The following is an 18,108-nucleotide window of genomic DNA, read 5'->3' on the forward strand; positions in this document are numbered from 1 at the left end:
TCCCTACTGCATCAATATTAGTTAAGTGACTATACTTGTAATCTCATTAGTTGATTACAGTTTGACCTGCTTTTACCCACATTTGTGACTTTGCTGTATAAATTAGCCCGACAAAGGGCCTCAGTGGCAACCCACTCAGGAGCTATTCCTGTTCCCCAATAAACTTTTACTATTCTTAATTTGCTTTATCCTTTAGAATTCATTCTTCAATTTTAGGGGACACAAACTCAGCACATCTGACACCTAGCAGGTTTGGAGTTATATTTCTCCTATATCAATAGTAGAGAAAAAAAAAAGGAATGGGGATGTATTATGTGCATGAACTCCATACAAGGAATGTAAACATTATGTACTGCAAACATGTATAAAACCATAATGGAAAAGGAAAGGGGATTAAGATGTGTTATGTACATGTACCAACTTGCAACAAGGAATGTAAACATGTACTACTGAAGTAAAATAAAATTTAAAAATTTTAAAAATATATATACAAAAAATTAGCATCAGCCAGGAGAGGCGGCACATGCTATAGTCCCAGAACTGTATGAGGGTGAAGGAGTAGGATTACAAGTTTGAACCCAGTCTGGGCAACTTAGGGAGACCCTGTTTCAAAATTTTTTACAAAGGCTGGGTATGAAAGCTCTGGGTTCAAACAGCAGTATTGCATGTGTCCATGCACACACATAAACCACCAAACTACTACTAGCACTAAAAGCTAAACTGAAGTGAACATCTTAAAACCAAGCACAATATAAGAGTCTAACATAGAAGTAAAAGAATTTTTCAAATATGTAACAGATACAGTTCCAAGCTTTTTTTTTTTTCTTTTTTGAGACAGAGTCTCACTAATTCAGGCTGGTCTTGAATTTCCAGCAACCCTCCTGCTTCAGGCAAGTGCCACCACTGGGCACTGTAAGCATTTTCAATTCAAGTGAGATACAGGTAGGTGATATTTCAAGAGACATATTGTGGTGGTATTAAGAGAATCAAGATAGACTAGCTGTTAATATTACCCATTTAATCCTTTGTGGATGACTTTTGAAAGAGGCTACTTAGCTTGTTCTACTTTAATGCAAAAATCACATTTGGGAGAGGGAAAACCCGTAGTCTACAACTTAAAGATTCATGAACAGGTAAGAATTTAACAAACATATATTCCAGAGCTTAAAAGCTTTGGCAACTGGTACTTTAGATACTTCCTCATATCATTATAATCATAAGAAGAAAGCTCCTTAGATTCTTAAATATTCAGTTGCTCTCAAAAGGTTATAATTTAACATCTATAATTGAGCTATTAACATTGTCACATGGGCTATTAAAGACAAGTTATTCTCTAATATTTTAAAACACTGAAGATGCAGCACTTTTGTTAACATAAAGTAAAAGCTTCTAAAGAAATAATATTAAGTTAAATGATCAAATTTAGTATTTTTTATTATTCATAGGTTAATGAAAGATAGATCTGGACATCGCCCTTAAACTACACTGTAATTCTCTCATTGGGATAAAAAAATATACATTTTAATTTTGTCTGTAATTTTTATTATTCAAAACAGAATAGTATACTATATCTAATAACCTCACAGATACAAATGAAAATTAAAAATTAAAACTGATATTCCTTCACAAACTCAAAAGAAAATTTTTTTCTTATAGAACAGCTAAAAAGCAGTTCTGTAAAATACTAAGTTTCAAATAATATTTTCCTCAAGCCAGAAAGCTTCTTAAGAGTATCATTATAATTTTACTCTGTAAAATGTACTGATAATACAAAAAGGGTATCACTTTAGCTATTACAAAGTATCTTTTAATAGACTGCATACTCCCATCCCCCTTTAGTGTTCTGATCAATTACTGTATCCACAAAGGGATGAGTGGCACTTTCTAAATTGTATCCACTAAACCTGGCACATGAATTGGAGCAAGATACCAGAATAAGTGACCAACAAGTAAGAAAATCTCACTCCAGGCCAGAAGCTAGATTTTGTTATGTGAAGAGGAACAACCCTAGACAGAAACAGAGAGACATACACGTGAGTTTATTGATGATAAAACAATACATATACATTGTATTTTTAAAACCAAATAGAAGGGCTAGGAAATGTAGCTCAGTGGTGCCACACCTGCCTGGCAAGCCCAAGGTCCAGAGTTCAATTCCCGGTACAAAAAAAAAAAAAAGAAGAAGAAGAAAAGCAAATAGAAAAAGGATAATAAAAATAAAAGATTCTTCATAATGAAACCATCGAGAAAATAACTTTTAACATTTGGTGTACCTCAAGCATTTGTGTGTAGTTTTGGTATAACATAGAGAGCACTGTACAAACCCTGCCTTGTATTCTGCCCTCAACCTTTATTAGATAACTAAGAAACACCATACGATTTAATTTATATTCATTTTAATAGTAATGTGATTGTGTGAGTTTTTTTTTTTTTTCTTTTTGGGACAGGGTCTCACTACGTAATTCAGGCTGACCTTGAACTCACTATGTAGCCCAGGCTGGTCTCGAACTCATGGTGATCCTCCTGCCTCAGCATCCCAAGTGCTGGGATTACAGGTGTGTGCCACCACATTTCGCTGTGTATTTTTAAATACTCTGGATTTTTTGTATATCTGATTTTATGGGCTCGGTCCATATTTATAACTTGTCAGAAATAGCTCTTTACAAGTTAAAGGCATCATTGATATATACTGTATATGTTTTTCTCATCAGTTTGTTTCTTGAGTTTAATTCTATTTTGACAATATCAGAGGGTTTTTAAAATCAGAAATATTGTATTTCGGGGTTTTTATTTGTTTTTGAGATAGGGTCTTGCTTTGTAGTTTAGGCTGGCCTCAAACTCATTATGTACCCCAGGCTGGCCTCGAACTCATGGCGATCCTCCTGCCTCAGACTCCCAAGTGCTGGGATTACAGGCATGCATCACCACGCCGGCAAATATTTTGCTCTTAAGGATACCCACTTTATTCACATGTAAAACTGAAAAAAAGAAAACTGACATGGCAAAATTACTAGTTAACATTCTTCAGAAAAACCCTGTCTTTAATAAAGATGAAAACAGTAAGTATATTGGTTACCTGTTAAGTGATCTAAGTAGTACTGATACAGCTTGCACTGTATAGGAGTCATCCTCACAGCTAAGACATATTCATGTTTTGGAGGCAAGAACTTTGTTAATGCTGTATAATCTTTCCTCTGTAATTAATAAGAAAGAGAATGAAAATTAATCCAAATATTTCAAAGAAATGAACTGCTTTAAAAATTCTCATTGCTTTTAACTAACAGGTATACAGAATTAGGCACAAAAGACATTAAAAAAGACTTTCTTAAACATATATGCCCACTCTAATCACACAGTAATCCATATGATTATAGTTAATATGTTTTACATGATGGCACAAGATGGTGTACTGGTAAAAAGATACTTCAGTACACCAGGTAGGTTTTAAATTGAAGTGGTCATATGACCAAGTGACCACTCAAAGCAATTTAAGTTTTCAAGATAGTCTTCTCTATGTAGAAAAAAAAAAAGATAGGGAAAGGATATGGTAGATAGTGCTAGCAAAATGACTTACTTTAATCATTTAGTAAAACCTAGGATTCAAAGTCTAATATACTTTTGAGTTGTCCTCTAGATAGGATGTATTAAAATGCCAAATAGTAACACATAACTTCAAAAGGAGTGTTTGTCAACTGAGGAAACAAGTCAGGCATAAGTAATCTGAAAACCATTTTATTAGAAGGACAAAGGAAAAACAAGAACAAAAACCACACACTCATGTGCTAGATACAAATGACTACTTAAATCAGAAAAACATTGTCAGGATAGTATGGGCAATAAAGAAACAAGGAGTACTTACTACTACCTACAGGCAACCTAACCAAACAGGATGACTTTTCCTCTTATGCTGGCAATATATCCAGCCCAAAGAATAGCCTGTCTGAATCAAAACAACATCTTTAGCTGGGCATGGTGGCTCAAGCCTGTAATCCCAGCACTCAGTAGGCTGAGGCAGGGGGATCACCGTGAGTTTGAAGCCAGCCTAGGCTACATAGTGCATTCAAAAGGCCAGGTTGAACTAAAAAGTGAGACCCTGTCTCAAAAAAAAAAAATCTTTGTAGCTATCACTGGTATTTAATTTTTTTTAACTAAAAGAAGACAATTTATTTGAAGGTGGGAAAGGGGGAAGAGAGAGATGGTAGCTACTCTAGACGAGTAGGGATAATTCAAAAGTGAATTACACCAGCTATTATTAGTACTTAACGTCTGAGGAGAAAGTATAGATTTTGAGATCTATTAACTGCTGGTTCAGTCTCTATATAAATATCTATTCATTAATGTAGATTCAATGAGGATCTGTATACAAGCAACACCATTCACCTGTTTAGTTTAGTTTACTGTCTATAGAGTAGAAAATTGTTTCCTTTTTGTTTCTTTTTTCTTAAAATGTTAGCAATATATAATAATTACATTCATCTTGGGGAATTGGTACACATATATAATGCATCTTTATCACTTTTACTTCCTATTTTCCTCCCTATCCTCCTGTCTCCTCCCATTCCCAGATCCCCTTAACATCTAGTTTAAAAGTGGCTTCTCTTAATTCATACTGGCCTCTTTTACAACTATTTCAAATGTGGGAGGTTTAGAATAATATACTATAGAACTAGGGTTACAGCAGAATTTCTTAATCAAAATATAGCTCTGCTCTTAAGGAACTCTCTGTCTTCAATCTACATAATAAAATATGAAGATTTATACTTAGCTATTAATCAACTGTGTTCTAAACTTTTGAATGAAACTTTTTGCTAAAAGTTGAACGCTGCATAAACTACTGACCACAATGCAAAGAGATTTAACTAAAACTGTATACTGCAAAAGAGGAAAGAAAATACAAAATAAAGTTTTAACTCAGAAAGCATTTTGGGATTACAATAAAAGAAAGTAACAAAATTTTATTATGGAACATAACTGTACCTGAACACATCCAGCTAACATCTCATAGAGAATGTGAGCACGTTTTTTCATCACTCTGACATCTACCATGGTAGAATCTGCACATTGACCATTTTGGATTGGATTTATAAATCTATTCCTGAACTCCTTAATGGATCCAAGCAAATTTTCCTTGATAAAGTTAACCATGCAATGATCTAAGAGAGAAGATATTAATTCATTAACAACATTAATGACGGCTTAAAAGACTCAGAAAAATTTCCCAATGAATTGCTCATGTCAAAAGCACACACCATGTAAAGATTAGAATTAAGCCAGAAAGAATATCAAACTATGTGTAGAATAAATATTGATTATAACTCTGATCTATTAGAAAAAGACTACATAAATCAGATGAGAAATTGAAATAAAAATCATCCTAAAATACTAGACATGAATTTTTAAAAAAATACTGGAATTAAACCCAGGGCTTCATGCATACTATGCAAGTGTTGTACTACGAAGCTCGCCCTCCAGCCCTAGTCATAAATGTTTGAAAAATACATACCTAAGGACATTTTATTCTACATCAATATACTTTGTAAGAAATAGGATATACAAAACAAGTGATCTATAACTCAAACCATAATTTTACAGTCAGTGAGGGTCTTCTGTGAAGACAAGATATATACTAAATAAAAATAATAAAAAGTAGGTAATATGCTACTCTACCAAACGTTACATTAACTCAGTTGCAGAATATTTTGTTAGTTATCAATTGTCCTATATTAAATAAGGCCACAAGGTGAAACAGCATTTCTATAAGCAAGAAAACAGAACAGAAAAAGGGAAATGAACAGACAAAAACAGGCTACAAAGAAATAATCAGTATAATAAACCATAAAATAGAAAACAGTTGGGCCGGGGATTTAGCTCAGTGGTTTCGTCACGTGCTGCGCAAGCGCAAGGACCCAAGTTCAATCCCCGGTACCAAAAAAAAAAAAAGAAAATAGTTAAATCATCTCACTTGAAAAGAATGATATTCTTTCAAAATAAATTAAGCTGGACCTATAAGATCATAATCAGAAGGGCCGGGGATTTAGCTCAGTGGTTTCGCCGCCTGCTGCACAATCGCAAGCACCCGAGTTCGATCCCCGGTACCAAAAAAAAAAAAAAGATCATAATCAGAGACTAGAGGAAAGGAAAATAGCAAAAGTTGCAAAATTATATCTCAGGTATTACCAATAATCTACAGCATAATCACAGATATTAACTCACACTCAATTAAGTTATTTTGAAGCGGTGTTCCTGTTAAAATAATCCTCCTCCTCGATCGGATAGAATTCATTGCTTTTGAAACAGCAGATGCTTCATTTTTTAGAATATGGCCTTCATCACAAACAACAAAATCAGGGCCTATTATAAAATATATACATAAATAACACTTAACTAAAATATAATAAAACTGAAAATGCAATTCATGCAAGTAAACAAAGTTAATCCTTTTACAGTGTAGATCCTGCAGGAACAAAAAACATTATAAGTATAATCATATTTTATCTGCTGCTGTATTTGGTTTAGCACTAACCAGTTTTAATTATATCCCAAAAGTAGAGAATGAAAATACTATTAAAAATGGTACTTAAGGTCCTCTGAGTGAGTATGCAAACCTGGTCAAGAAAAAAATGTTGGAAAAGAGAAAAAATATGAGAAAAGGAAAAAAAAAAAGGAAACAAAGTCTTTGCAAATAGGGAACGGTGGAGGGGGTGAAGGGAGGGCAGGGGAAGGGGAAAATATAAGAACCAAGATACTCATGTAATGGTACAAGATCCTAATGATGTATGTAACTGTATTTTATACTTAAAATGTACCAATAAACTTAATAGGGGAAAATATATATATATATTAAATATATATTTAAATATAAAAAAATAAAATGCTGGAGATTTTAAAACAGGAAAAAAGTAGGAGAGAAAAAGATTCTTTTAATAGATTTGAGGTAGCTGATAAAAATAAATGTTAGAATTTAAAAGGCTCTGAACATAATATAATAGTTCACAAGAAACAATGTAATATTTCCTATTTAACTTATTCCACGTAACTAACACTTATTGCTGTGGAAAAATTAGCTGATAAAGGAAAGCTAAATTGGTTATTACATGGGTATGGGTGGATAGGAAAACAACTTTTTTCCTATAAAAGATCTCATAGCTGAGAATGATTCTCTCAAAAGAAATTGTATAGGTTAATTTTGTAAAATGCAACTTTCTACAAAAGTATCCTATCTATACAATTTATTTGCTGGTTATCATACACATACATATCACTTAAATACTGATCTAAGTAATAGCAGATATCAAATTACCACCCCTTGTTACACAGCAGAGAAAGTTCATGTTCTACATGACTTTCAGAAGTAACTTCTTCAGTATGATAGTAAATAAATTTTTATTCGAGTCAGAGCTACAAAAATAGTAAAAAAAATGTAGTTAGTAAAATACTTTGTAAAACTAAAATCTGTATCTAGTTTTGTATTAAAAGACTACATATTATTCTGTGAGGGTGTGATGAAATGGGTACCATTATGTAGTCTTTCTGGGAATTTAAACTGCTATCAAAATATTCTGTCAGGGGCCAGGGATTTAGCTCAGTGGTTTCGCCACCTGCTGCGCAAGTACAAGGACCCGAGTTCGATCCCCGGTACCAAAAAAAAAAATTCTGTCAGTTTTATCATATGTAACAGCATGTAAACTTTGTAAACACTTTGACCCATATTTCAGCTTCTAAGAATTTATCTCAAAGTTGTACTACCAAAGTGCCCAAGAATACATAAAAGAATGTTGTCTGTAGCACTGCATGTTATGGGGAAAAACTGGAAATAATCTACAAGCTTGTGAAAGAAAAATAGTTCTAGCAAAGGGAATTAAACTATGAAATAATGGAAAAATTTAAAGAGTAGAAATTGAATATGTTTTTGGTATGTAAAAACTTTGAAATATATGAGAAATATACTATTAAAAGAATCTAGTTGCAGAATATAGATGCTCTTTGGCTTACCAAGTTATGTTCTAGTAAACTCATAGTTGAAAATGTACTTAATATACTTAAACTAATGAACTTGACCAAACATCACAGCTCAGCAACTTAATACACTATCAAGTGCTGGCTATCTACCCTATAAACACATGGATGACTGAGAGTTACGGTTCACACTGTAAGAAAGTATCACACCAATCATCACTAGCTCAGGAAAATATCAAAATTCTAAAGTTCAACTACAATTTCTACTGAATGAACATCATTCTCACACCATCATAAAGTTCTGAATCATAAGACAAACCTAACTGATCCTACTTATTCCCATCCCCATCATTAGTCTCTATAGTTATCTATATTATGATCCTATTTAGACTGATTTTATCTATGTATACATATATGTACAGTATACCTCTGTGAAGTTACAGTTCAGAGTTCACGGCTTCAGTCATTGGCAAATTTTTTCTTAGAATCTAACTAATAATTATTTGCAGGATGACCTGCAATTTCAGGGAAACTGCAAATATCCTCCACAATTTGGGGGAGAAGGGCGGGAGGTTTGCAAGTAGCCAATCCGAGAGGCGTTATTCAGTTCTCCTTGCTGCTGATTGGCTGCTGCCCTGGAATCCAACTCCAGCAGATGCACCAGCATTTCCATATCTTAACAGCTTGCTTTATGGCATGTAGCTCTCTTGAGTGTTCTTGGTTTTGTTCTTAAAGCCCTTAAGATGCTGCCAAAATGCCCTGCACCTTCTAAGACTTTATTAATACAGTATTTTACTAAATTAAATTACATAGTTGCAGGAGACACAGCATATTTAGGGTTGAAAATATAAAAATAGGCATGTATAGGCATTTTTCTGACCATATCTATGAGACCAAGCCCACAGGGAACTGGCCTGCTTGGCAATGCTCCATGCATACTGTCACACATCATTGCAAGGAGAAGCTAGCTCTGAAGATTATACAAGAAACTTTCATGTGCCCAGTTCGGTATGCCTTTTCTTGCTGCAGATTTTAATTTGTATTCTTTCAGTCTAATAAACCATAACCATGAATAGAACAGATTTTCTGAGTTCTATGAATCTTTCTGTGCATCATTCAACCTAGGGGTGGCTTCGATAAACAGTGAATGTTGATATATAAAATACATGCTTATGTAAGTACAAAAAATTTCTAGAAGAATATACATAAAACAATAGTGTAAGAAGTGAATTTTTTCCATCAATATGCAATCCTTTTTCTTCTCTTTATATTTTGCTTGAGAATACAGTATGCATTATTTTTATAATTTCTTCAATTTAAAGCAAGTATTTGTTAGAGTGGCAAAAGAAGGGGAAAAAACCCTTATGCTTATTAAGGATATTTGAAGGACTAACAAAAAAGTTAAAAAAAAAAAGAACTTGTTAAGATGGCTGAACATACTAAGAAAATCTATGAAATTACACATTGCTTAAAACACAACTTTGAATACTGTACACATACACGCACATGCTTGTGCACACATACACTGTCTCACACAGAGATTATATGCTCTGAAGCTAAAAACCTTAGATCATCCTTCCAAAATCACTAATGTGAATTAGAAAACTCCACCAGATCAATTTAAGTACATTAAGCAGGAAAATATATTTTCAAAATAACTAGTAGGTTAGAGAAGAAAAGCAATATAAAAGTATTGTTATATAAAAATTTTCAGTATGTTACATTGCCACCTATTGACAGATTTTTTAAAAGTCGTAAAACATTAGAGAGAAAAGCTGATAGAATATTTGGAACTGTCCATGCAAGCATACTCCAAATCCCTGAGCCAGTGAAGAAATGAAAGATAACAAAATGATTGTTGTCACTTTACGCTATACAGACCTGTATTGATAGTTACACAGCAATAAATAACTACAGAAGGTAAGTGCAAAGATGAAAAGTACTATCTAATAATTCCATGCAGCTCTAAATAATTTCCATTGTAATATGTACTCCCAATTTTCCAGGTTTCTGAATTAATAACCTATCCTTCCAGGTTTATAACCTGACCTCATCCTTGAAAGTCTGATAACTCAAACTGCTTGTCTGCCTCTGATATTTTTATCTCCATCCTGAACTACATTACACCCAAACCAAGGTCTTCGAATACTCAGCTGAAATTTGTGATTCTTCACTAACACCAATGAGCCCTTAAATCAGAGAACACAAATTAGGCAAAAATAAAAACAAAAAGAAACAAAAAAAATGTACTGGAAAACTGAGCGTTATGTTTAAAAGATCCCTTCTAATAAATGTATAAGTACTATTCATAATGAGAAAATATAGATCCAGATAGAAAAAGTATATGTAATTAATACCACTTACTATGTTTTAACATATCCCTCTTAACATATTTGTTTTACATGGTGAATGCTGTTAAGAATCTTGTTGCAGTGCAGATAATTTTTGAAATATGGGTATGCCATATCAAGCTACCTCTAATTTTTCTACATAGTATACTAAGGAAAGATGGGACAGAACAAGACAGGATAGGACAGAACAGGAAAAGCAATGTTTAAGTTACTCAATGAATTCTAATAAAATCTAATGAAAAGACCAAAGGCCACTTTAAGTCCTAACAATGGTTATATTTTTAAACAAAACAAAACAAACCGAATATAGAACTTAACTTGTTAAAAGACATCTATTATAAAATCACACCTAACATTATAATTCATGGCAAGAGAGTGAAACAGGAATGAGAACTGTTTTTCCAACAGATATTTAGTATAAACTTGGGACACCTACTATATACCACATACAAAAATTAACCCAAAATCTGAGACACAAATTTTGACCTAAAACTATGAAACATTTAAAACAAAAATTAGATGCAAATATTTGTGACCTTCAAATAAGCAACAGCTTTTTGGAAATGCATCAATAAACAATTAACAAAAGAAGATAAAAGTTCATTAAAATTTTTTAAACTTTTACATAGAAAGATGGTTTATAAAAGAAGTAAAAAGACAACTCACAGACTGGGAAGAAATATTTTCAAATTATATATCTACACAGTATCCAGATATATATATATTTTTTTCATAAAGTCAGTAATTTAAAAAAACCCACTATAAAGTAGGAAAAGGACTTGAACACAAACTTCTCCAAAAAGAATAAACAGACTAATAAACACATGAAAAGATGTTAAACATAATTAGTCATAATGAAAGTACAAATCAAAACCACAATGATATTCTTCTTCATACCCACCAGAGTGGATATGATAAAAGCGATAATAAGTGTTGGCAAAAGTGTGGAGAAACTTAAACCTTCATACATTGCTGGTAAGATCAAATGTGCAACCACAATGAAAAACTGGCTTTCCTCAAAAGGTTAAATGTGGATTTATCATGTAAAACAACAATTTCATACATTGGCACATACCCCAAAGAAGCAAACATATATGCATAAATAAGAACTTGTCTATGAATGTTCACAGCAAGCAGCCTTATTCACAATAGCCTGAAAGGAAAAACAACCTAAATGTTCATCAAATGATGAACAAATAAATGTCATTACTATTATGTGTCATCTCAGCCCATTTACTGAGTAACTCGAACAGGTGCTAGTTTCAAATGAGGCCCAGAACAAGACAAGGCTCTACAACAGGTCCAGGCTACTCTGCTGGCTGCTTGACCACTGGGGCTATATGATCCTGCAGATCAAATGGTACTTGAGGTGTCAATGGCAGATAAGGATGCTATCTGGAAGTTCTACCAGGCCCCTACAGGTGAATTGCAGCCCAAGCCTTAAAATTTTGGAACAAGGCTCTGCCATCATCTGAAAACAACTATTCTCCCTTTGCAAAGCAGCTCTTGGTCTGCTACTGGGCCTTGGTGAAAAACGAATGCTTGATTATGAGGCACCAAGTTAATATGGGACCTGAGCTGCCTGTCATGAGCTGGGTATTATCTGATCCACTAAGTCATGAAGTTGGAAGTGGTATATATGTGATCAAGCCGGAGAGAGTCTGGAGGGCACAAGTAAGTTACATGAAGGAGTTGTCCAAATGACCATGGTTCCTACTCCTGCTTATTGGCTCTACCTCCCAGCATGCAGCTATGGACTCATGGGGTGAACCATATGATTAGCTGAAAGAGAAAGAGAATAAGACCCAGTTTTATAGATGGTTCTACACATCATGCAGGTACGATCTGAAAGTGAACAGCTGCCAACAATGCAGCCCTATTTCAGGACATCCTTGCTAGTGGTGAAATCTTCACAGTAGGCAGAACTTCCAGCAATGCACTTGGTAGTATATTTTGCCTGGATGAAAAAGTGGCCAGATGTGCAATGGGCTTCAGTCAATGCTCTGACTGTTTTGTCATGGACTTGAAAGGAACATTACTGGAAAATTGGTGACAAAGAAATTTGTGGAAGAGGTATGTAGACAGACCTCTCTATATGGGCTAGGAATGTAAAGATTTTATGTGCCCCATGGAAATATATACCAAAAAGTGACTTCAGCAGAAGAGGACTTTAATGATCAAGTAGATAGATGACCTGTTCTGTGGATAGCAGTCAATCCTTTTCCTCAGCCACTCCTGTCAATGACCAATAGGCTCATGAACAAAGTGGCCATGTGGTAGTAATGGAGGTTATGCATGGTCTCAGGAACATGGACTCACACTCACCAAGGCTGATTTGGCTACACCCACTGCTGAATGTGCAATATACAAGCAGCAGAGACCAACACTGAATCCCTGATATGGCACCATTCCCCAGGGTGACCAGCCTGTAGTGGCAAGTTGATTAGATTGGACTGCTTCCATCATGAAAAGGACAGCACTTTGCCCTTACTGGCATAGGCAGTTATTCTGGATATGGATTTGCCTATCCTGCACACAATGCTTCTTCCAAAGCCTTATCCACAATCATCGTATTATATACAGCATTGTCTCTGACCAAGAAACACATTTTATAGCCAAAGAAGTGAGATAGTGGGCTCATGCTCATGGAATTCACTGCTCTTACCATGTTCCTCATCACCCAGAAGCAGGTGGATTAACAGAAAGGTGGAATGGCCTTTTGAAGATACAGTTACAGTGCTAGCTAGGTGGCAACAGAGCTGGGGCAAGCAAGGTTCTTCAAAAGGCTGTGTATCTTTTGAATCAGTATCCACTATACAGTACTGTGTCTCCAATAGCCAGGCTTCACAGGTCCAGGAATCGAAGGGTGAAAGTGAGAAAGATACCACTCACCATTATCCCTATGGCCAAACTAATAAAATTTTTGCTTCCTATTCCTGAAACCTTAGGCTCTGCTGGTCTAGAAATCTTAGTTTTAGAGGGGAAGTATTGTACCAGGAAGCTCAACAGTGATTCCATTAAACTGGAAGCTAAGACTTCCTACTGGTCATTTTGAGGTCTTCATACCTCGAAGTAAATAAGGTGAAAAGGTAATTACAGTATTGGCAGAGGTGACTGATTCAGATTATCAAGGGGAAATTGGACTATTATTCCACAATGAAGGAAAGAAAGACTATGGAGTGCAGGAGATCTCCTAAGGTACCCTCTAGTATTATCTTGTCATTATTAAGATCAATGGGGGGGCCAGGGATTTAGCTCAGTGGTTCCACCGCCTGCCTCACAAGCGGAAGGACCCAAGTTTGATCCCCAGTACCAAAAAAAAAAAAAAACATAAGGGGGCCAGGGATTTAGCTCAGTGGTTCCGGTGCCTGCCTCACAAGCGCAAGGTCCCGAGTTCGATCCCTTACCAAATAAAATAAAATAAAATAGGCACTAAGATCAATGGGGCTGGGGATTTAGCTCAGTGGTACTGTGTCTGCCCCATAAGCGCAAGGTCCTGAGTTCCATCCCCATTACCAAAAAAAATCAATGGGAAACTACTACAACAACCTAAACCAGGAAGGATGAAAAATGGCTCAGAACCTTCATAAATGAAGGTATGGGTTACCCACTAGGAAAATCAAGACCTGCTGAGGTATTTGCTGGAGGCGAAGGGAATACAAAATGGGAAGAAGAAGGTAGTTATAGATACCAACTATGATCACATGATCAGCTACAGAAACAAGGATTGCAATTTTTCTCTATTTTGTTGATATGCTTGTCCATATGTACACATATATTAAGCAGGTATCTTTATTTTCTTCCCTTATAACATAATGTTGACAGATTTAATGTTGGTTCTTAAGTATTGATAAACCTTAAATCATACAATGCTAAGAGTAAACATCACCAAAAGGAAAACTTTGCCTTCTCTTCTGGGGAGGGAATATTCTGGGGAACTTTGCCTTTTATTCTGTGTTTCCATTTGTACACAGAACACTTGTACCATGTAAGGCATAATTATGAATGAATTTAATCTGGAGACTAAGTATGAATTAAGCAAATGTATCTGCTTGTCAAGTTGACCAGCGATAGATTATTATAATAGTTAACTGTGGTGTCAACTTGAAGCTTGTAGTCAGGATGTAACAGATGTAATAAAAAGGGAAAGAAGAAGGAAGTCTTGCTTCTGCTTCCTGCTTTTAAACATCTGTCTCTAGGCTTCCAGCATAATCCCTTCAGCTTCCTGATATGGACTTCTACAGGTTTTTGCAGTGAGCTCCAGGCCTTCGACTTTTGACTGGATCCTCCAGCTCTCCAGAATGCAGATGGCCCTTTCGTATTCTTCCACACATGACTCTTCAAGTGGCTATTGTAAGCCTACCTTGGTAATATTATATACATCATATATTTTATATAAAATTTGTTCCTCTAGTGAACCCAAACTGATACATACATACAATGAAATATTATTTGGCAGTGCAAAGGGATGAAATATACTGACACATGCTACAATACAGCTCAATGCTGAAAATATCAAGCTAAGTGAAAGAAGACATATGGTCAGGATTCTGTCTTTAGAAAGCAGATTAGTGCTTATCAGGGAGTGGGGAAAAGGGCATAAGGAAATAACTACTAAAAGGTACAGGGTTTCTTTTCAGGGTGATAAAAATGTTCTAGAATTCAATGGAATAGCTGTAATGATTACACAGCACTGTGAATATACTAAACACTACTGAATTACATGCTTTACTCACATGGTTAATTTTATGTTGTACTTTTCTACATAAAACAAATCATTACAATATATGTAGGAAACTCCAGATTAATATTCAGATTAGCACAATGAATGATAAGTGCTTAGAATGACTCAGTAAGCAATTATACAGTTGTTTTTGAAAATAAAGACTATAATAAAGCTTATAAGTTGGTATCTTCATTTGTCAAAATCCAATGAACTTCATTTTACAAAGAATAAACATAAAAATATGGAAGTAATAACATAAAAGGAATTGACTTATATAACTTTAGAAAATGTTTGTTTGGTTTTTTTGGTACTGGGGATCGAACTCGGGTCCTTGCGCTTGCACAGCAGGCAGTGAAACCACTGAGCTAAATCCCCGGCCAGAGAGCATTATTTGTTTTTTTGGTACCGGGGATGGAACTTGGGACCTTGCGCTTGTGAGGCAGGTGCGGGAACCACTGAGCTAAATCCCCGGCTAGAAAATGTTTTAACTGGAAATCATAAAAGTATAGACAAAAGGAATCATAAACACTGTATTCTAGTTGGTAAATATTTTTTTTTTGGTATGAGGATCGAACTCGGGACCTTGCGCTTGCGAGGCAGGTGCCGGAACCAATGACCTAAATCCCCGGCCCCAGGTAAATGTTTGCCACAGTAATATAGATAAATAATTCTGAAACTGCCTTACATATAGGAGGCTGAACAAATAAGTGCAATGACGGTAAATGGTGGGAACTAAAATTTTCACTGTTAGAAAGGGAAGATAGGCCCGGGGATGTAGCTCGGTGGCGCAGCCGCCTGCCTGGCAAGCACAAGGTACTGGGTTCGATCTTGGTACCAGGAAAAAAAAAAAAAAGGCAAGATAATGATTAACTAAAAAGAAGGATAAAATGAACCTTGAGTACCACATTAAAATTGAAGATAACATTATGAATATTTTTAACATATATATACGCACACATAGATACAAGAATTAGAATTAATGCACATATCATCACCTAGCTCTGCCCACTGAGAGGTCCTAGAAACAATGACACTTATAGTAACAAACATACACAGTGCCCAGATCTTGGTAAATGATATTTTTCAATAAAAGGATCCATGGAGAAATGGTGGATTCTGAACATGGGGGCAATATAACATGGACCTGTAGGGTCTTATAGTAACAGTAAGTAATGAACTGCTCAAGAAAAAGGATGAGGAGTATGTATATCAAAGGGATCCAGAATCTAACTTAAGACAACTTCCAAAGGCCAAAGTGAAACAATCTGAACAACAAAAGAATCTTAGGTCATACTGCAACATGTAAAAAAAATAGTTCACACTGGTACAAACTAATAACAGAATAAATAAATTAGTATGAAGGGATAAATCTTTTTAAAAATCTAAGATTTATGTGTAACTACTGTCCATTATGGGAGATGAAGCTTAATTTCTTCTATCTTCCTCCCATTCGGGTGGGCTAGATTTAATGACTAACTTTTAATAAATAGAGTAGGGATGGGTAAAAATAGCAACTGTACCTGACAGAAAACTGACAAATAATACCTTAAACAAGTGATGAAAATTAACATCACCAGTGATGTCATATAGCTATCATGCACCTCTTGAAATGATGACAAACGGGGTACTTTGACACCTCTGGTACATTCATTTAAAAACTTAACCTCAGTTTAAACACCAGAAAAACACAAAGCAAATTAGGGGGATTTGGCTCAGTGGCACCTTGCCTGCCACGCAAGTGCAAGGTCCTGAGTTCAATCCCCGATACCAAAAAAAAAAAAACCAACCCAAGAAAAACACAAATTAGGGAACACTCTACAGAATACCTGGAAAAGTAGTCCTCACGACTGATAAGACAGTAATAAACAAAGACTGAAAAACTGTCTCAAAAGGTCATCATATGGATGACCTGAAGACAGTAAGGAAACATGACAGCTAAATGCAATCCATCCCTGGATAAAAAAATCTAGTTTGGAATTTAGTTAATGATGATGGGCCAACAATGTGTCAATTTCCTACTTTTGAAAAAACAATCATGGCAATGTGAGACATTAACAATAGGTGTACAGGGGACATGTTTGATGGGAACTGTCTATGCTATAATTTCAAGTTTCTTGAAAAAAGAAAATTATTACAAAATAAAATTTTGTGTATGTCACTATATGATAAACATAAAAATGAAAAATATTAACCTTCATGTATGGAGCTATAGTTTATTACTCATTTTCTCATGAACAAAAAAGTACATTAAACACCTGAAAGAGCTGTTTTAAATTGCTCTTAAATTTGCTAAAATAATACCATTCATTGAATTTTCCAACTATAAATCAACCACAGAATTTTTAGATACCCACTTTGATTATGGGAAAAAAGATAAAATTATTAGGCCTTAGATTTATAATTGCAAAGTTACTTTCACACACATTACTGTGGTACTTCAGTTCACAAACTCAATTCTCTTCACGATACTGGTTGCAAACTGAACTGAAAGAGAACTGAATTGCATTTCTGCAGATCAACATTGAACCTAACCATTGAATTTGATGTGGTTTGTGAACAGAATTGTGAAAAAAACTAATTTTCTGAAACAAGGTACCAGTGTAATTATATCATTCTCCAAAAACAGGCAAAGCACTGAATTCTAATGACTGCTGTTAACTTTTTTCTTTGGTTGAAGGTGGGTACTGAGACAAGCTCTCATTACGTAGCTCAGGCTGGCCCTGAAATCAGCCTCCTGAATGCTGGTATTACACAAGCCCTGCTGAGACTGCTATTAACTTTGTTGTAGTTTTTTTTTTTTTGACTGATATTAACTTTGACAATGACAATTACTCAGACTTTCTTGACAAATATAAAGTGTACAGCATCTAATAAGATATGGCACAATAACATTTGAAGATAGAGAAGAAATTGTGCACATAGCTGGGGATTTAGCTCAGTGGCAACGTGCCTGCCATGCAAGTGCAAGGCCCTGAGTTCAATCCCCAGCACCAGGAAAAAAAAAATTGTGCACGTAAATTAAAAATTTAAGATTGAAAAAGTGGTTCTCATTTTGTATATAACACAACTTCTTTC

General features: G+C 35.0%; 1 protein-coding gene across 4 annotated transcripts in view; it reads right to left on the bottom strand.

The window, feature by feature from the left end:
* Atrx (ATRX chromatin remodeler) overlaps nucleotides 1-18,108 on the bottom strand; it is a 300,168-nt gene that overhangs the window by 106,839 nt on the left and 175,221 nt on the right. For all 4 annotated transcript variants that reach the window (XM_087196600.1, XM_087196598.1, XM_087196599.1 and 1 more), the window contains 3 exons: nucleotides 6,214-6,351; nucleotides 4,978-5,153; nucleotides 3,077-3,194 (listed from right to left, as the gene is read on the bottom strand). In XM_087196600.1, coding sequence (XP_087052726.1) covers nucleotides 3,077-3,194; nucleotides 4,978-5,153; nucleotides 6,214-6,351 — 432 coding nt within the window. The remainder of the gene's footprint in view (nucleotides 1-3,076; nucleotides 3,195-4,977; nucleotides 5,154-6,213; nucleotides 6,352-18,108) is intronic.

This window comes from Heterocephalus glaber, unplaced genomic scaffold (genome assembly GCF_053883595.1).
Source record: "Heterocephalus glaber isolate CG9 unplaced genomic scaffold, H.glaber_assembly_v1.0 deba00001613, whole genome shotgun sequence".
In the NCBI taxonomy this organism is placed as follows: Eukaryota; Metazoa; Chordata; class Mammalia; order Rodentia; family Bathyergidae; genus Heterocephalus; species Heterocephalus glaber.